At 36.9% G+C, this 21,256-nt stretch overlaps 1 protein-coding gene across 1 annotated transcript; it reads right to left on the bottom strand.

The window, feature by feature from the left end:
- Positions 1–907: 907 nt before the first annotated feature.
- On the bottom strand, positions 908–4,570 carry LOC122085475 (ACT domain-containing protein ACR8-like). The gene is made up of 8 exons (XM_042653919.1): positions 4,087–4,570; positions 3,302–3,347; positions 3,084–3,198; positions 2,902–2,969; positions 2,218–2,784; positions 2,020–2,124; positions 1,560–1,910; positions 908–1,490 (listed from the first exon to the last, which is right to left on the bottom strand). Exons 1-8 carry the CDS (start codon positions 4,146–4,148, stop codon positions 1,323–1,325), a joined length of 1,482 nt encoding a protein of 493 aa, XP_042509853.1. The 5' UTR covers positions 4,149–4,570; the 3' UTR covers positions 908–1,322.
- Between the last annotated feature and the right edge of the window lie 16,686 nt (positions 4,571–21,256).

The raw sequence follows: 21,256 nt of genomic DNA on the forward strand, positions 1-21,256 counted from the left end.
TGAAAATCGTCTACAGCTATTGCATTAATGCAATGAACATCGGGTGACTGAGAGCCTCTCAACCATCCAATGCTCATCGCACTTCATCATTCGCTGCAGAGGATGTGAACTCGTGAAAATAGTTCTGCAAATATATTATGGAACAAGCCAATATAGGATTTTAACCATATAACTCCCAACAATTAATTGTCTTCATGTGTTTGGGATGCTTGGAAGTTAAAACGGCCCCTCCCACAGGCCCACCACCCTTAATGAATCCTTGTACTGACCGTTTGGAGAGAGAATCACTAGGTCCACCACCCCACAAGCCCACCAGCTTCATTTCAAACTCAAAAGGAGTCACAAACGGATTGGGATTTGGGACCACAGCTCTGCTCAGAAGTTACCATTAGTTGTTCACTTAGACATTCAAGTGACTCAAATCATTGAATGAATATCGTATGGTTGTGATCCGTGAACTCCTTCTCCCAACACTAATTACAGTTGGATTAGAATTAGTGGTGGGGAGGTGAGAACTAGGGACCCACCAATCCATGAATCTCCCTCTATCCATCCAACCTTAGGTGAGAGAATTCATTAATTCCTTAGGTTTCAATTTCAAAAAATTTCATTTCAAGCAAAATCCCCAATTCCCTCAAAAGTCCCAACCTCAACGTTGGTGAATTTCACAACGCAAACACACCACATGCTTACCGGCTTTTTCTAATTGGAATCACGCCCTTTACAAATGCAAAATTGTTCTTCGCACGCCTCAATGACCCATTCAAGAAGATTTCTATTTTGCTTAGATTAGTCTTTTTCTTGCCATTTTAACTTTCCTTTATTATATTTTAGCTATTCTTTATTTAAAAAAATCTCTCTTCTCGTGGCTCTGGTAAGCATTTTCTTGGTCAAAGTAAACCCTGTCTTATCACCACAAAAGAAGCTTCACATTTAAACCACAAGTGAATAGAGAGAAGAGATTATACAAATCTGGTCAAGCTATTAGAATTAATACCTAGAAGAGTAACAATCAAATCGGTTATGTACAGGTAGGGGTGTATCTGTCGTATACTGAATCTAAATTTTTCTAAGGTAATGGATTTTCCTTTTCATCTTCCTCTATCAAACTTTCCTTCTTCTCCTTTGGCAGCAAATGTGAACGGAAGAAGTCAAGAGCTCTCCAGCCAAAGTCCTTTTCCTTTTCTGTCCCCACCCTCTCCCCACTATCCCATTGCCTTTTCTTCCCTTCTTCCAAAGGAAATAGATTGCAACGTTATGAAGTTGGGTTACAACCTTTCTCTCATCCCTATCTACCTCTCTCAATCAAACAAAAATCCAAACTACATCACCAACACAATCACTTCCTTTTCCTCACCCCTTTTCTTTCCTTTCCCTATTGCTTCATATGTACACAAACCCAAAGCTGAAGTAAGGAATCTGCCAACCCAATTCTCCTTCTCATCCTTGAATACAATATGGAATTTTATCATTCCTACTCTTAATCTGAACACAACTTGAAAAGGGAGAGACCCTCTCCCCCCTTCCCAGTTGTGTTCAGATTAAGAATAGGATCTGATCAATCCCAAATTGTATAGATTCTTTCTCACTAAACTCCCCAAGGATAATAGCACAGCCCCACCAGTACCCATCATTGTCGTCGAACTCTCATCCCTAACCGCCTTGTGATAAATCAGTGGCGTTTCCTTCACTTTTAGGTTGCTATACCCAATTTTTTCTCGAACAGCTTCAATTGTCTTTGGCTCTACCGGATTACCAGCTGCATCAGTTACATGGAACACATTGAAAGCCATATCCTTTGCAGTAGAGATATCTGCTCTCGTCACGTTCAGCCCATTCTCTCGGAACGTTCGGGTCACATCTGACAACAGACCCCGTCGATCCATTGTGTATAGCTCTAGCTTTACACCCTGTGGCCACCAAACAAAACAGAACTTTTAGATTTCCCCGCAAGATACGAATCATCTTAAATTCTTAATACTTAAGCTACAACTTGAAAGTAACAGAAGATTCCAATACCTCGGATGCCCTTCTTACTATAGCTGCTTGCAAGCATTGAATAACTCTTTGCCTCTCTGCTTCTGAACTAATTGGGGTACCATCCGTATGCCTAATGTAGAACTCCTGCAACATAATTCAATGATAAAATTAAATCAAAAGGGTTCCACAGTTGAATAACTAAATTCATATTGAATGATTTCAGAGATGGATGAATACCTGATATGCTAGATTGCTTGCAGTGTCAAGTGTGGCATGGAAGACTACATATCCCATGTCTGTCAAGGTGCACACTACATCAAACAACAATTTGGGCCGATCTTTGCATTGTACATTGACAATGGAGTAACCCCTCTCAGCCCAATTCTGAACTGAGACAGTTGGTGTGGTTTCCGTCGAAATCATTGTTGATTTCTGCTCATAATCACGGTCTGCAAACATCATCTGATGAAGCCGGCGTTCTGTGTGAGTGACAGCCATGGAAACTTCGGTCTTGGCTCTTTGGATGTCATTTTCTCCTTTGAGGACATTTCTCAAACGCCCTTCAATCCTATTGATTTTCTGAGAGTCTTCGATTGGGGACCCAGAATCACATTCCTTAACATGGATCAAAGACGCAATCCGTCCATTGTGAGTCCACATTTTGGCTTCCACAACATTGCATTCAAGATCAGCGAGGACTGCAAACACCTCAGAGAGGAGACCTGGCCTGTCCGTTCCAGTTAATTCCAATGCCGTTAGGCCCTTGAAATCGTTAGATCTGACCGAATTACAGGTACCAAGAGACTGTAACGGATGAAAAGGAAACCCAATCTTAGCTTTTATTAAGAAATAATTATAAACAGATACATAGATCTTAAACGAGAGATTTGAATGGAAGGAATATTAAGGGTTTTGAATCACCTGCTCGATATAGCTGAGAACGCTCTCATCGGTGAGTTTGTTTCCGTTTTGATCCGTCACGTGGAAAACTGTAGATATAGAAGTTTTTAGAGAATGAGATATCAGAAATTTCAGGAGAAGGAAACAAAAAGGAAAGGATTCATTCAGGGAATCCATGACTAGAGCTTGGTTTGATTGCTTACCATCCATGTACCATCTGCCATCGGAGGAGATGTAAGCTTTTTTAATACAGAGGTCCAGATCTGTGAGGACTTGAACGGCTTCCAAAAGGATTCCATGCTTTCTTGCACTGTCAACCTGAAATTATCATCCAGAAAAGTTAGTTAAATTTCTCGCCCTTTTTTATTTAATTAGGGTTTATGCCTGTAGCTCTAGCTTTGAGGGTTTCCAAGAAGCTCACCTTGACCAGGGTAGCAGTATCGCAAACGGCATTGTCGATCACGACCCTGCAAAGCAAGTCAAGTGGAAAAATTAGCGAGAGATTCTTCTTCAAACTATGAAAAAATCAAACGGAGAATGCAGGAATTTCGTCAGTGGTGGTGGAAAATAGGGGAATCAAACAGAATAGCGGTCCTTCAAAAGTCGAGCTAGACTGGGATGGGAACTTCTGGAAATAACTAGAAGATCGATCAACCGAAAGAAAAATAAAAAAATCCGCAAATATTGACGAAATCAAACAAAAAAATAGAATTTGAATTCATATTCAGGTGAAGAAACATGCGAAAAATCGCCTTAAACTGCATCGAATTTGTTAAAATTCTGAACATCTAAACAGAGAAATAGAACAAGTTAAAAAAGAACTCTTAGCCCTGCAATCCATGATAGCAAACGGCGATATTCTTTCTTGGGGTTCACGGAAGCACCAATTCTAAGATCATTAAATTAACAGAGAAATAAAAGGTGAAGAACAGAGGAAGCTCGGAAAATTTGTAAAACGCAGAACATTGATGCATAAGATACCGTTAAAAACAGAGTCCATCCTGAACAAGTATTCCATTTAAAAAATATAAAACATACTAACTGGCATCAGCACCAGAGCTCCAATTCTAAACTTTAAACAATAAAAAAACCAAAAAATTCTACAGAAGAAGATCATAAAAAACACGGCAGATAACCGAATTAAAAAAATTAAAAAATAAAAAATAAAAGAGAAACACATGATCTCCGTAAAGGAAAACATCGAACCTTGGAGTGGTCATTCGAATGACAAGCTTCTCATATTCATCTAAACAAGCAGACCATTCCATCCTTCCTTCCTTCCTTCTCCCCACACTGTCTCTCTCTTTTCCCTTTCTCAAGTTCCTCTATCTCGCTGCGATCGTTCAACAGAGCCAACCTCCACCTTAAATCCCCTTTTTAATAGCAATAAATCTCTCAAATAAAGAAACTAACCTAAAATAACGCTTCACTACTAAATATAGCTCAGTGCAACGTAAACTCTACCATCCTCCTCCTTTCGTTATCTAACCTCTGAACACTCATTTTCTCCATCAATGAAATCGCCATTAACAACCTTACCAAAACCTCCTTCTCTTCTTCTCTGCTTCACCTGATTAATGATCAAACCCTCTCTCCCTCTCTCTCTCTCTCTCTCTCTCTCTCTCTCTCTCTCTCTCTCTCTCTCCCTCTCTCGACTCTGTTTCCTAATTTTCCTTCTCGTTCTTCTCTCAAGTCTGAAAGCACACGTTACCTCACTCACTTGCCTATTGCCTGGTCTTATTTATATTGCTATTGAATAATATTATTTAATTAATTTAATATTTAATACTTATTTTATTTATTAATTTTTTTAAGTATTATTTTATTATTTTCAAAACCACGCCTGTACGCAAAGCGGAGACGGGGTCACATGACGTGAGTGTGTCATCCCCTGCCCCGGATGACTGACCGACCCACGCTGCTGACCCTGACCCAGCTTTTCAGAATTACAGGTCAACAACCCTGAAGGTACACGTGTCTTTCGATCCTATTCCTTTGAGGGTTCTCAACGGTCCAAGTTGGATGCCAAATGTACGGACCGAACCGGGATCGGATCGGGCTTACGCTTTGCGTGCATTCCACTCCATGGTGCCCAGTTGGCGTTGGTGAAGAGATGTTGTGAGATTCTTGATCAACGCAAGCGGGTCATCCACGTATGATAAGAACCTAGTAGGTCCCACACCATGGGAATGGACTTTGAGAGGATGGCTTCGTGATCAAGTCCAGATCCGCCGACCGGATTTATGGTCTCCACGTCCGCTCGTGTCGGCATTTCATCCTGTCTGTACCCTCGTCTCGCTCGTTTAATTTCGAATTATTGTTAGAAGTTATTGAGGGTTAATTAGTCAATTTATAATAGAAAGAATGAAAACGAACGTGGCGGTCGTTCAAATGGGTACATCAAGTACTTGGCTACTCAGGACGTAGGTTTGTAGCATCTTTGCTCCATTAGTAGTTAATAGAGTATTTCCAATTGTTCACCGTGGGAGTATCAGATACTTGCCACGTGGCAATGAAGCTTAAGGTAAGGGGTTCCATGGATTCTAAATATGAATTGCATGAGTTTGTGACTTTGGAGGTGGAAGGGGACGTATATTGAATCACTTTAATATGGCCCAATGGCCCTAGAGTTGAGTGGATTGTAAGCTTAGGTTTAATTCCATAAAGGATTTGAATGGTTAGTTGGTGGGCAACATTTAATTTAATTAATTTGATACTCTTCCAATGGCCCGAATTATCCATCTTGCATGCTAGGGGTTGCCTAAAATTAGATCGGGCCAAACTGATCCAGACTGAGTAAATACTTCATCGATTTAGTATCGGTTTCGATTTTTAGAAAACCTCTATCAGATTGATAATAGAATGACCTGATTAGCATACTACTTGTTTCACTTTGACTTCTGTACATTAATCATCTTATCGGTCCGATTTTGACCTAACCAAAAAGATTGAACCAACTGTTTGATACCCGTATTGTGTGTGCATCATATATATATATATATATATTCCATACTATTATAGCCTTAAAAGAGGCATCTTAACTCAATGGTCAAGTTGCTCCATCGTGACTAGTAAGGGTAAAACTGCACATTATGACCCTTGCCAGAAGCTTAGACCCTATAGTGGCGAGATACTCATGCATTGGTTTTTTCTTCTTTACTTCCCATTATAACCTTATTAGGAAGTAGCTAAGGACATATAATGAGATGCTTCTTCTGATTAGATGGAAAAAGAAATCGTAATCATTAACATCATTACTATGTCATGAATCAGATTCAATACGAGGTATCTAAGGCTTATATCCCTGATTTAGGGGCAATTTAGTCCTCTTACAAAGTGAAGCACGCTCCATTGTTTTGGTAATTTTGGTCTCCTGTTCCATATTTAAGATATCAAAAAATGCCCAAATCTCCGACGTGTCACACTTACATTGGCTTAAAAGGAGCCGCGGGGTCTCACACCAGCTGACTACAGGCAGCCTGGAAACACGCATTCGGGTCTGGACTTATTATGTTGCCATTAAACACTTCTGAACCATTTCATGCTCGGCACGCGTTATAATTATAATCATAAACCGCCCCATGAGTCCATGATCCAATACCCACGTTCGCAGTAGATACCAATCTAAGGGATATCAAGTAGAGCGCAGATGAGGCGAAATTTTTTACCAGAAAAAGTTTTAGCTATGCGGCTAAACGAAGAGTTAAAAAAGTGGAATATTAACAAATCGGTTCTTAAATGCTGGGAGAACGGCCACCGTGTGGGACCCATGAGGAGTTCGTTTGTCTGGACTCTAGAGAGAGAGAGGGGGGTCATGTGATTGGGATCAGAAAACACGTGTAGCAAAGCTTCTTCGCCGCGATAAAAGGCACCGTTACCGACGATAACGTGATTAGAGAAAGGTACAGAGATGCTGTTTTCTACTCTGACTCTCTACAGTAACCCTTTACCACTCCTCGACATGAACCGGGCAAAATCAAGTTCAATAATATCCTCTTATTAACTGTTACGCCGCACGATCGTCCTTTATCCATTGGCACGCCGTGTCCACGATTCTGCCACGTATACCATCCCGACGTGCATAGTAGGAACGAGTTGAGCACCTCTAGTCACTGGGTCCCACTCCCACATCTCGCCGCTTTTATTTATTCTTGTGGAACTATAACGTTAGGGTCAGTTAAAATGACAGTTGGGGACAGTTGGGGTCACTGTGGAAGGAAGGTTATCTGTCCTGAACTGCTCGAGATGGAATCGGTCAGTTTTGACGTTTTCTGTTGGATTCTTTGGCGGGAGAAACAAGCGAGGTTCCCGCCCAATCGGATGATGGACGCCAGCTCATCAAATAAAAGTCTATGTGGGGCTGTGGGCCATGGTTCGAGAGACAAAAGCCGGGGGGTGGGTTATTTAAAAGTAGAATAGTGGTGGGGCCCAAGCCAACAAACCTTTTACTTTGGATATAGTATGGTTGGCGAATGCGGCGAGCAAAAGGTTTCAAAACCTGATAATAGAACATGGGATCGTTGCTCTTCGTCCATTTCGGTAAACCCCAGAAATCAGAATGGAGAAAGAATAATTAAATATTTTCATTTTTTTTTTTTTAATATGAAAATATTTAAAGGATCTAAAGATCTTGGAAAGAAGGAAAAACAGGTCAAGAATGGAGATATCGATGATCATTTTTAGGAGTCTAGGTATCAATACGTAGACAGACACTTCAATTCTTTGATTGGGTATCCTCAATCTGATCGATTCAGGTCAATCCGATCTCATTTGATTCCTGAAATCGTAGGGCTTAGACTAAGCACAGGATCAGTTTTCCTGTACATTTGATTGGGGAGGGGTAGTATTGGAAAGGTAAAAAAAAGGCAACGTGGATGACAGTTTATGTAAAATCCAGCTGCTGCTCTGTTGCGTGGTCTTATTTTGACCGCCGCGTCTGTGTGCGTGTTTTATGGCGGGAAATTTCTAAATCGAAAAGAGAATCAACGCTTGGATTTGGAGTGTCTCAATCACTGTTTCCAAACAACGTGGGGAGACCGTAGGGAAGATAATTAATAATTTTTTTTTTCTTTTAATATTTTGTGATAGGTATTGAAAATATCAAATATGTGTGTATATATATATATATATATATATATCTATCTCTTTGTGCGATAATGAAGCCATGTTTTTATCATGAAGAGGGAACAGCTACTCCATGAAGCGAGGATAAGATAGTGTTTATATTGTGATCCTCCCTAGGTCATTCAGTGGTGGGAGTCTCATGCATTAGATATGTCCTTTATTAAAATATAAAAAGTGATCATTACGCTGCAACCTGGGAAGGAATCCTTAGGCAGGTTAATGAGAGATGGTGACGAAGAGGAAAAAAAAAAAAATGTTTGTCTTACATTTGCCACATCACACACTTTCAGTATTTTCTATTCATTTTAAGTTGTGTTGCAAGAATATTGAAGCAATTCAAACACAAGTATTGTAGATTGTCCATAATAGCTTGAATAGATACAGGGTGGTATCATTGAGATTGTTGCAAATATTATTTCCTTTCTTATAATTAATATTTTTTACATATATGTAAGTCGTCTTATGTTTCATAATATTGTTAAGGAACTATTTTGACTCTCCTAATTTTTTTTTTTTAAATCAAAATAGTTCTTGATTTATAATAACTTAAATAATGTTGAAGCTTCACCTAGTTGTCAACTATGATGAAGATAAATTGTTTTATTTTGGCTTCCAATAGCATTGGAAGTGAATTCATTTTCACTCTTTATCAGAATATAATATAATTATTTTTATTATATTTATTTAATACCCACAAAACTCTATTGTTTTAATTTTTATTAATATAGATAAAATTATTTTAATTGAAATATTCCACCTTGAATCACAACTTAATGCTTCCAAACAAATTGGAAATTGAAAATGAAATGGTCTCATTTTAGGTGTCCATAAATTTCAAGTTAAAAAATTTTCTAAGTATGACTTTCATTCAATTATCTAATTCTATTAGGGGAAAAAGATCCCTACTTGGTTGCGTGCCCTACACAGAGACACACCACCCTGCCCCCTAATTGAATGTGTATGCGCCTCCGCTAGTGGTTCCCCTGTTGTGACAATGGCCATGTGACCAAGTAATGATTTCTTTTCATCAATTATATCCATTGAGTATGTTCAAGTAAGGGTGTAAATCGTTCTGGAATTAGGTATTTGGTTCAATTTCGGTTTGAGTCCAAAGAGTATTGGTGTGATCTAGAGCCAGGTTAAGTCCCACCTCGGTTCTAAAATTTATACTCATACCGGATCTAACTGATTCCTATTCGGTCCTAAATTTGGTTCTTTCATGGTTTAGTTCCCGGGTCTTATACTTGGTCTATAAAATATATCTACTATATCGTAGTAGTATAATAAAATTTAAAACAAACATTAGGAACATATATTATAATATAATATATTGGTACTCAAATTCGGTTCTAACCATTGATTCTTATGCCCGAATTGAAAAATAACCAAGTCCCGCCTTGGTTCTATTCCCTAGTTCCGGATTATAACCATATTCTATTCAGTTTGGATTGATTCTGATTATTTATTCCTAAAATTGTTTTGATTTTCGATTTCAATTCGGATTTGATACCCTTATATTCAAGAGTGGTGATTTAGTTTTATGTCAATGGTTAATGCCTATTTTGTTATTTACAATTTTCTGATATAAATATATATATATATATTTATTTATTTGGCAATTTTATACCTAACTTATTTGTTTGATCTAGTATTCTTTTAAAAACTAAATCGCATTTTTAATCCCCCTCCCCCCTGAATAAACTAGGCACTCCTACTACTATCAGTTCATTTCAAAATTTTGGTTTTGACATGAACCCAACCTTTCCCTTTTTATTTAATGTAACAACAGAGTATTATTAGTGAATAATTGGTAATAAATTGTCATGGTTTCTCAAAATATTATTAAAAGAATGGATTATATTCTATTTTATATTTTGATTTAATTTGACCTATTATGATTGACTAAAATTCGTTTTGAGAAAGGCCCCTTCATGACAACTGCTTGTTCAATTTGTATGTGCCTTGCCAATAGAGTGCATGCTTACATCTCCCAAGAGGTCAAGGGATTCGATTCTCGTGTCTTCACTTTGTGACATATGGCACCCCCAACCCTTCCCAGATCTCATAGTGTAAATATAGTTGAACTCTCGAGAGAAAAAAAAAATCCTATCGGCAAAGGCATTGCTCTCCTTATTATAGTAGATATTAAGATTCCGTTAGCCAACTTCAGCAATTTGTTAAGGTTCACGAATGCCACCCTCAATGAGAATTCATCTATCAATTCCAATTGGCGATCCGATTTCAATTCTTAGAACTATAGTCTTGTAATTAGAGTATATATTGGGATATCCATACCACTTAATCAAGAGAATGTTTCAAATCTAACATTCCTATGAAGTATGAAGTATCATCAAGCCATAATAGATATTTATGGCTATGGTTCATTGAGGCAGAAGATGGCCAAAACTTCAAATATACACAACCATACAATCTAAAGAAAATCACTTGATTAGGACAACAACAGATGGGGATATGACTAATGAGTGTCAATTGAGTTCTAATTAAGAGTTGATTACTTGATAACACCATACCCACATTCTTTTAAATTACTTATCAATTAGGTTGACCTCTTGGCTAGGCTATTTATTAGCCATGCTTTGCACCCTTAAAACCAATTTTAATGCAAAAATAAAATCCAAAGTTTAAACCATATAAGTAGTAGAAATAACAAACAAAAGTATCCACTAGAATTGTTAGTGATGAGGGGGGAGGGGGGGTCCTTTTTTTTGGACCACTTTAGAAGCTTATGATTTAAGACTATGAGCTCTTAATTAATTAGTTCATCTGTCCATTTCATTGGCATATGATGGGGATTAAACAATAAATCTTCTTTTACAAGTAAGCATCACCAGCTAACTTTGTATCCCAATCAGATGGCTGCAATTGAAGAATATGAAAAAAAGTTAAAGAGTCTATTAACATATTAGTTAGGGCAATTAATTGAGGGGTCAAAGCTAACGTAACATTGCAAAAAAACACTTAAATTATAAAGGAACATAACGACCATATGTATGAGAGAGAGAGAGAGAGAGAGAGAGAGAGAGAGAGAGAGAGAGAGAGAGAGAGAAGGGGGTTGCAAGTAGAAATCAACAACCAGTCTATTACTTGAAAGTAAGGTGGTGATAATTAATGATAGATTTTATAATAAAAAAAATTTATGATAGGGAGTTATTGCAAGTAAAAATTTTTAGGTATCTAGATTCAATCATAAATAAATAAAGAGAAATAGAAGATAATATTACATAAAGAATTAAAATGTGATTGATGAAATACTGAAAGATTATGTGAGAGAATTGTGTGATCGACATATTCTATTGAAACTCAAAATTTTTTTATTAGTTATACAATCAACACAATGATATAATGAGTTGACTTTTGATAGTAAAGAAATGACATTAAAATATATTTAATATATGTAAAATAAGAATGTTAATATGGATGAGTGGTCAATGTAGGAGAGGAAAAAAAAAAAAAAAAGAATGAACAAATTAGAGCAAATTTAAGTATGGCATCGATATATAATAAATTGAGATAAAGTCATTTGAGGTGGTATGGACATGTGCAACAGAGCCCTATGAATACTTTAATATGGTCGAGGTACTTGATTCAAATTAAAGGAGTAAAAAAGGCAAAGAGTAGACCTAAAATGACTTTAAGAAAAATATTGAGAGAATGCATGCATAACTTAGGTCCTTAGGACTAGTAACATGTATAATTTTGAATAAAGTTGATTTGAGAAAAAATGATCTACCTAATGGACACTATTTAGTTGGGGTAAAGCTAAATTGAATTGTCATGTGAATTTATGTTTGTTATGTAATGCCCATGTGTGTTGGACCATCATAAACATCTATGAAGAGCATCTATACTACCATTTGATTTCATCCACTTCATATCAAAAGATCCTTGTAAAACCAATCAAAATAATTTTGTCAATAAAAAGTCAGATATTTCAGATAAATGTGTGATGGATGTGGATTGGAAAAATATGGAAATGTCATTCCAATTTGTACATGATCTTTATCACCAAAACAACAATAACAACAACAATAAATTCATTTTTTTCCTTAATTAAATGGGGTCGGTTAAATGGATCCAAGCAAAAACAAGATATTAGAAATAAAAAAAATAAAAAAATAAATAAACTAGGCAATATTCCTTTTAATTGGAGTCGGCTACATGGATCCTTTCCCTTTTAATATCTCTATTCAAGGTCATACTTGAGTCGAGGCCTAAATTATGTATTTCTTTCCACACTACTTCTCCTAAGATCATTTTAAACTTGCCCCCAACTCTTTTAGTTACTTTAGTCTGAATCAAATCAATCTTTATTACCATAATTACTTAATCTAATTGGTAATAATTAGGCACAATGTGACCTTGCTTTTACAAATGTATCTTTAAATTCTAAATTAAAAAATAAAAAATGATAAATTCATGAATGTGATCTCCCAAGTTTACTGTATATTGCCGCACCCAAGGAGAACAAAGGTGATTAGGTTCATGTGGATGTGATAGCTAGTTCATCCGATCATATTGCATGGCAAAAAGAAGTATTTAAGTGTTTCAATATTCATTTAAATGCATAGTCTAGATATAGGTGTCATAATTGAAATACCCATAAGTACTCCCTCATGAAAACTGATTAGATCAATCAACAATAAAATTTTAAGATGAATTCTCCCCCCCACAAACCAAAAAAATATATATATGATTTCTCTCTCTCTCTCTCTCAAAATTTTAAGTTTAGCGTCAACAGCCTTTCAGATAAATCAAACATCTAATTGGGAAATTTCGGTCTAATTTTTCCGGTGGATAGACATACATACATATATGTATATTTTTATGTATATGTATTGTATATATATTTCGTTAAAAGTCATATATTTTGTTTATAAAAAAAAATGAATTTTTCATATTAAAAAAAGTCTCTTTCTCCGAGTAATTGAGATATTAATATATAAAAGGGTTGGTTTGAGTCTTCTCACTTACAAATATTTTTTAAGGGAGAGGGATAGGTATGCCGCCGATATCAAGTATGCTAGCGGATAGCATCAATAGGAACACATGATGGAGTATCATTCAGGAAGGATATGAGGGTCATTTCAGAAAAAAGGGAAGAGAGAGATAGACACAATGGGTGCTAGTATACTTGATATCGGCGGCATACCCAACATTTTCCCATTTTTTAAATAGCTATACACTATACAAAATTTCAGGATTTTTCAGCGAAGTTTTGGAAGTTTTGATCGAAATTGACTGAAACGGATGAAATTTACAATTAAAATATGAAATATATGGTTGTCTACTATCAGCATATTATTATATTATGGGAAAAATTCAAATGACAATTGAAGGAAGATAACCAAACCCCTGATTGAGAGATCTTAACCTCATAGTCAATCACTTTGTTTGCCTTATCTAGGAACATGAGAAATTTTAAAATAATAATAATTAAGAAAAAAGAAGCCTAAAAGGCAGCATGACCCCTCGCCTAAACACAAAGCAAGGAGAAATGATCAATTCACCCTCATGAAAAGTAAAAATCCCGCCCCTCTTGATGCTTTTGCTCGAATTAACCAACGCACTAGTATAGGGGCCACATTGCCCTTTAAGGAATCCTCTCCCATGATAATAATAGTAAAAACAACAACATCAAACAATCTATGATATATGGAAAAGAAAAAAAAAAAAAAAAAGGCAATACCAATATTATGTAGTTAATTAACTCTGAAATGAGGTTATACCCTTTTTTTTTTTTTTGCTAACGGTATTCAAGCCTTCGGCCTGACTAGTTCCGCGGGCCTATAGGCCCTATACTGACCCCACAACCGCATGGACCGGGTCATACCGGGGTTAAATTGGAATGATTCAACTTTCACTGAAAGCAGTGAAGAGCATTAAACACCCCATGTGAATGACCTAAGGTGTACTTAGTGAGAGTTAAACTTAGAATATTCAAGTTTACTTGCAACCGATGTATCAAAGTTGAACTTAATAGTCCTTTTCATAAGTAGACATTTTTGTTTTTTTCCGCCAACCTCCAGATTGTCAGGCATTGACATATTTCCAAATCCCAGACTTTTTTTTTTCCCCTCTTAGAAAACAAGAATGGAAACTCAATAGGAATAATAGTCAATACTTGCTGCATATGATGATGGGAATATCTGAGATCACAAGAGTTCAAAAAAATAGGGAAAAAAAACTGTTATGCCCACTCTCTTTTTTTTCTTTTCAAGTTTTTTATATTTTTATTTGGATAATGCAAGAGTCTTTAATAATTATTTTAAAGGAATATCCCATTTTCCACGGTTTAAACCTAGAAAAAAACTCTATGCTTACTAATAACTACATTTTTGTAGTATGTTATTGGTTATATACATACACCCCTTCAATACATGAACTACATACAAAGCTAACTTGTGATCATCTACTTTGGACTTTGTAGTTACTAGTTAGTTGACTTGATATATATATATATATATATATATTAAAAGGGAGGTAACATTAAATTAAAAATCATAAGTGAAAGGAAGTCAAAACTAATGAGGTTCACCAAATGCATTTTATCATTCTTAAGATGTACAATGTCTCCCAGGAGCATACAACTATACAAGGGGAGTGCTAAATTAAGTACCTACCTCTCCAACTCCACCCCCTTGTTTTTTTTTTTTTTTTTTTTTTTGGTTCAAGAACAGAAAATTAAATTATGGTATTAATTTAATACAGTTAGATCTTAGATTAGCAACAGTTGAGGTGCTGCTGGCTATTGTTTCCCTAGCTATAGATACAAAATGGATTATATGATCCAATACCGGTTCAAATCTACATAGAGTATTCTGCATGGATTTATATACAGACAAAAATAATGGTGCCACACTTAATGGTCAAAAGAAATTGTCTAGATCAAAAGAAAGATTTCGGATCACCTCTGAATTAGTCCAAATTTCCTTAGTACTCATCCCCTCCTCTGTGCGTGCTTTGCTCCAAGCAGAAGAGCCCTGACGCTTTCTTCAATATGGTTTCCTGTCATTAAATAATCGGTTATTAGTACATGCCTTTCCCCCTTATCTAATATATCCACAGACAGCCAACCTGTAATGCTTTTAAGTGTCTGTGATTACTACACATACCATTATTGGATACATGGGCAAGCATTATTTACAAGAAGTAAGAGGTTGTGGGAAAATGTTGTAATTTTGTAAGGGTTTACGAGTTAGATTTTCGGACTGGTTTGGACAATATCTAATGTTACTATTGATCCATTTTAGTGCCGGGGCTAGGATTTGGTGGGGGTTTGGTTTATCCTTTCTAAATATGATGCACAATTCCTATGGGTCCAGATATATTAACATAGAATAATAAAAATGGTAAAGAAATACTCAAGGTCTTGTGTAGGTATAAAGTCAGAATTAAACAAATACTGAATAAGTTGCTGGAAAGATGGTGCACGGAAAACTGAGGTTTTAAGTCCTAATCGGCTAGCAGCCCATATGCGTCTTGAAAAGTTGCAGGAGCTTCACCTCCTTGGTATTGAATGCATAATAAGTGGAACTCTTTATTTTTCAAAAGTTGTAAGCTATGGACCATTCATTGCAAAAGTGGCAAGTCATATTTGAAGTGCCACATCTCCTCCCACTTAAAACTAAATAAATAAATAAATAAGGAAAACCTTTGGCTGAAGAAAATAGACGTCTACACCAACTAGATTCATATATGACGTCCTATTTTGTGGAGTATTTGTAACAATTTTTTGTTTTGTTTTGTTTTTTGTTTTTTGTTTTTTGTTTTTGTTTTTTTTTTTTTTTTTCCTAATATATATATGATAAAAGGTCTAGTTTTCTGAAGACATAAAAAATATGAAAATTCAAGAAAAAATTGCTATGGTCTGTTTAAGAATATAATTGGTTAAACCTCCCTAACATTATCCAAGGACAAGAGGTGACTAAATCCTCTTGTATGGGGTGAACGGATAAGGTTCACATACGAGAATATTCTCGTACACTCTTGATCCGTTGATATAGAATCTATTAAATGAAGTGAGAGAAAATTGATTCTATATCAACAGACCAAGACCGTTCTCGTATACTCATACGTGAACCTTATCTGCTTTCTTGTATGGGATGCCGTTTGAATGCCAAAACTGAAAAGGGGTTTAAAGTTTGGAAAGCGCAGATCATGACAAAGCCTCTTTGTTGGGATTCGGCTAGAGGATTCTTACTCGTCCAGAGACAATGCAGGTATAGGTGGTCAAGACAAAATATTTCCCAAATGCATATTTTTTTTGGAACCAAAATAAGCGAAGCTTGGGAAAAATAAGACCAATATTACAATAATGCTTCTATTGGGGAAACTGAAAATTAAGGGCTGCTTCAATTAAAGACCTATCAAAATGATATGGAAGAAGTTTTCCTTCACCCAGTGGTGAACATCACCGAGTGGATGGAAGGGTCAAGACCCGCGCAACCCGAGTGGCCCAGAATGGTGAACGGATCACCATGGCCTTTGGAACTCGGTCCAACTGTAGTCTTCAAACTCCTAGTCTGCAAAAGAGAACATTTGAGTTTTCTTAAGAGGTACTTTCCTTGCCTATTCTTTATGGCATAGCTGGAAGTTGGAACAAACTAGTGAACATAACCAAATTAAAAATGGAACCGACATGAAAACTTGGGAACCTACAGTACAAGGTGATGTGGGGTGGTTGATGCAAGTTTATGTCGCTCATCAATCGAAGCAGAATTGAAGGAATTTTATGCAGCATCACAGTTTTGCCAGACATGAGTAATGGAAGAGGTGATAATCTTTTCCCATTGTTAGAAGCATAGCATCACATCTCAAGTCTTGAGAACTGTTCCATGGAAAATGTTTGGTTCCCTCTTTAATATTTATGCCTGAAGAATACTTTCAAAACTTGTCAATTGTTCATGCAAGCTGGGATTTAATTGTCGCAGCCCATTACTAGCCGAAGAAGATTACTCCGAAAGTTTTCATTCACTTATAATGAAGGGTTTACTGTTTCAGACCACCCATCCAAGTACAATGATGATGTGGCTCCAAGAAAACTCCATCTATGTCAAGCCATTGAAAGAAACTAGTGTTAGACAATCTCAAAACTATAAAAGCAACAACACCCCAGATGAGCAAAGAAGCCATCATTTAAGAACCTGAATCAGATTAGTCGAAACAGTCTAATTGGCTGAGACCAATTCCATTTCCTAAAACCATGGCACATGAAATTTATCACATTATCCCAAATCCAAACTGGCTTCCCAGACACACATCCTGATCAGGGAAGTCGACAGCCTGATGTTAAAGATTTGCTAACCTCACCAACACCGTACAAACAAGGCACACAGGATACTTGGCATTGCAAACCCAGTGAGGAAATGGAAGGCTCATGAGGCTCACACAATCAGCAAGGATAGCATTGGCTATGTCACAGACTACCCTGGACCCTTGGTGCCACCACTCTCCACTTGTTCAATAAGGCCACTGTGTCTATTGCAAAATCACTCCCACCCCTGAGCAGCAAGCTTGAGCTCTGTTCTTGTCCACCACCGCAATTGTTATTCACAGCTCAAACAGCAACAGGGATGAGTAACATCGCTGCCATCAGAAAATACGAAGGCCAAAGAGAGAAGAAAGATGGAAATGAAATTACATATGCACATAATAGTTTATGTATTTCAAACAGACTAGCATAAAGCTGAAGATTCCATAAAAGCAAGTAAACGAATTCAAATTCGCTGCTCAAATTCATAACGGCTCAGATGACGTAGCTGTCGTTGCGTTCTTACATTACTGCCCAATATCCCTTCGAATTCTTTTCTGTTATTTTGATCTCCCCTCCAGCCTCATGAGAAGAATAAAGGTTGACAGATTTGTACAGGTAATTATGTTCCATTGATTTAGGCCAGCTCATCATTATGCATGTCCCAAAGCCATACCCAACAGGGTAGGATTGACATCTAGTGATCTGCTTTTTGCACAAATATGTGTATAGCTACCATTGAAAATATGAGTAGAATCATCAAATAAGTTCAACCTTGGGCATGGCTCATCTGAAATTCAGATGACTACCAGAATACCCAAAACTGAAACACAATCCCCAGTGATTGCACTTGCACGCTTAGACAGAATAATCTATGTATGTTCTGCCAAAATCTAAATCAATGTAACACTTGAAGTTGGAACCTGGATGGGTCCTGCATAACAAATATATTTTTTTTTTGACATTACCTTATAATGGACTCATTCTGAATACCATCTTGTTTCTCATTTCTATAAGGATCTCCCGCTCAATTTCAAATAGCTTAGGCAGACTTGGTCATGCCATTCTGAGTCCTTGAACCGTCAACAATTCATCACCTGTGGTTAACTGTGAATGAACTAGTTACATCACCAGATCAATTCAAACGAAGGGGGGGGGGGAATCCCAGAGTATTTGTGTGAATACAGTGGGTAGGTAAGTCCAATTATTAAAAAGCCATCAGATGATTTTTCTGCAATGTGGTATTGGTAATGCAATGATTTTGAACCCATCTTAACTAAACCTTATCCCAACTAGATGAGGTAAACCATATGCATCCTGTTTTGCCATTCAAAACCATAGTGTCAAATCTATGTCATGTATATCTTTTTCTTGCTACTCTCAAAATCATTTTAGGCCAAACCCCTTTCTCTTTTAGTTCCTCCAATCTAAACCATATCACTCCTTACTAGCGCACTCGAAGATCTTAGCCATGATCTAGATCAATCAATGAAATGAAGAACAGGTGCCATTAGTGCACTGCCTAGCATCATCCAGTAACTGAAATTTTATATAGAACCAAGGATGTGTGAACCACTACTTCCAGGATGAATATGAGTACTGTTGCTATCCCAAAAGCTTGAATTGTTAAGGGCTACAACAACGTATATCAACACACAACAAAAAATACATGTTTGAGCACACAACTGCAAACACACCCACAGGAAACTGTGCTTTACAGGATCTCTGCATTTACAAACAGATTGCTTTCAACTACTACCAGGATCATAAAACCATCTAATCGAATCAAATCAACCAAGCCTTAACCCAAATAAATGGTTCGGGTACATGGATCCTGTTTTGCATTCATATCTAATCCATGCTTGTCTTTTCTCACTTCTTCCAAAATCATTTTAGACTGCCCTCTGCTTTTTCAGTTCCTCCACTCAGAATCATGTCACTACTCCGTTCTTGTACTTTCAGAGATCTTCATTGCACCTGTACATGCCACCTCAAACGAATTTTTTTTACCTTCATCATAGGTCAAAACTACTAATAAATTACCTACAATATGCTCATTCAGTGTTCTATCTTACATAGTTTTACCACTCTTCCAAATCAACATCCCCATCTCTGCTACACAAATTTTGTTCATCTGTTGCGTTGTCACCACCCAACTTTAAGCTCCACACATCATTGCTGGTCTTTTAACTGCCCTAAAAAATTTTCCTTTGAGAACCATAATTTCCCAAATTCCAACAGTTACAAGCCTGATGCAATATATTCAACACTTGCTGAAAAAGTTCCCTACTGTCCAACTACTTATTTTCCCGTAAACTCTTAATATGCCTATAAAACTGCCTCATCAACCGCTGCCTCATGAACTCTACTAGGAGTGTGCAGTTCTCCTTCATCTTAACTTCTTTTCTAATGCCTCTGGCTACGGCCCATGCTAAAATGGGCACAGAAAAGCATCTGATATCTAGTATGATCCTACAAAACTTCCGCTCCACCCCCCCCCCCAAACCCCAACGCAAATATTGAAAATAAAACTGATGGGTTTCCAGGAAATTGCAGGGTAACTCAGCTGCACAAGAATCCCATCCATGATGCAAACCATATAAATACCATTGACAAGCTGAGCACACATCCCAGAATCTGAGAATATCTAAAAATTCTAGCAACCTTCTTTACAGAACACCAGAAATGGGAGAAGAGTAAGAGGGTAGGTGATGCAGATTAATAACAAAAAAAGACTTGTTTTATTAGGAATAAGCCTAGGGTTGGGTTCCATACATGTTGGGCCTTTGATCCTATGTGTTTTGAGTGTAATAGGCCACTTTTATGGGCCTAAACTAGAGATTCTAATGTTGCATACGGGATTCACCGATTTGTTTCATTTTTCATTAGTTTCCTTTTTAGATGGAGATATTTAGTTTCTAATTTCAATACCTAGTTAGTCTCTAATTTTCAGTCATAAGTTAGTTTCTAATTCCAGTCGTTTTATTTCTTAGTTTACTTTTCCAGATTTAGTAACAAGATGTTAGTAATCTTTATTTTAGTTTTTTAGTAACTTTGAGTTACTAAATTGTAATCACCCTGCCATCATTATTATAAATAAAGGAGAGGGCTCCCATTAAGCCAGATGATTTTAAGAACAAAAAAAACTCTGCTGCTGCTGTTGCGATGTCTTTGCTGAGATGCTTCTTGTGTTTGATCAAGAACGGTGGGGCTGGTGTATGATCTGGTCGACACTCTGCAGTGAGAAGCCCGAGTGGATCCTTTTATCTTCTAGTTTTCTTTTATTGCTGTTCTTCTTCAGTCATTTCAGGTAAGTAATCTGATCATTTTATAATTCTGGTTTTAGAAACCCAGATTTCTCCCAACCGACCTCTCACTGATAAGAGGAATTAGCCATATGATGAGGCTCAACTTTTGGTCGACTATTAGATCAGGTTAGAGGAAGGATCGATCCTAGTTTGAGGATCATCAGACCTGGGATTTGACTGATCTGAAATTTTCTCCAGTTCTGGCCGATTGTGTTATTCTGCCCAGAAATTCAATCGACTCCTCTGATTTTTTGTACATGATATTGGTCACTATTTATCCTTGTTTCAGTCCCAGATTTTGGTGATTTAAAGTCTCTGTTCTCTGGTTTCGTTCTAGTTGCATAATTTCTGAAATAAAGAGATCGATAGGGCTTATCTTTATTGATTGATCTCAGTCTGATTTGTATTCAGTTCTAGACTTACTTGGTGAATATGTGGTTGTTCTTTGGTTAAAAGTTCCTGCAGTTGAGACTTGGTTAGACCCCTATCCTAGTCTACATTAGGAGGGGGTAATCTCATTAACAAAGTAATCACAATTTGCTAGGTCGGCAGCATAATGGTTCATTCCTCCAAAGCTGAAGCAAAAAAGAGAGATACAGATCACCTGTTATAAACTCAATTTCAAGAAAGTCCAGACATGGCTTCCTAAGAGCAAGAGATCGAATTCCTTCTA

The sequence above is a fragment of the Macadamia integrifolia genome, chromosome 8 (assembly GCF_013358625.1).
Source record: "Macadamia integrifolia cultivar HAES 741 chromosome 8, SCU_Mint_v3, whole genome shotgun sequence".
In the NCBI taxonomy this organism is placed as follows: Eukaryota; Viridiplantae; Streptophyta; class Magnoliopsida; order Proteales; family Proteaceae; genus Macadamia; species Macadamia integrifolia.

Excerpts from the sequence above, each read along its gene's own strand:
- LOC122085475 (XM_042653919.1), bottom strand. The coding sequence starts at position 4,148 with ATGGAATGGTCTGCTTGTTTAGATGAATATGAGAAGCTTGTCATTCGA. Across the intron at positions 3,199-3,301 it reads ATACTGCTACCCTGGTCAAG|GTTGACAGTGCAAGAAAGCA; the intron begins GTGAGCTTCTTG and ends TGATAATTTCAG. Across the intron at positions 2,970-3,083 it reads TGGCAGATGGTACATGGATG|TTTTCCACGTGACGGATCAA; the intron begins GTAAGCAATCAA and ends CTATATCTACAG.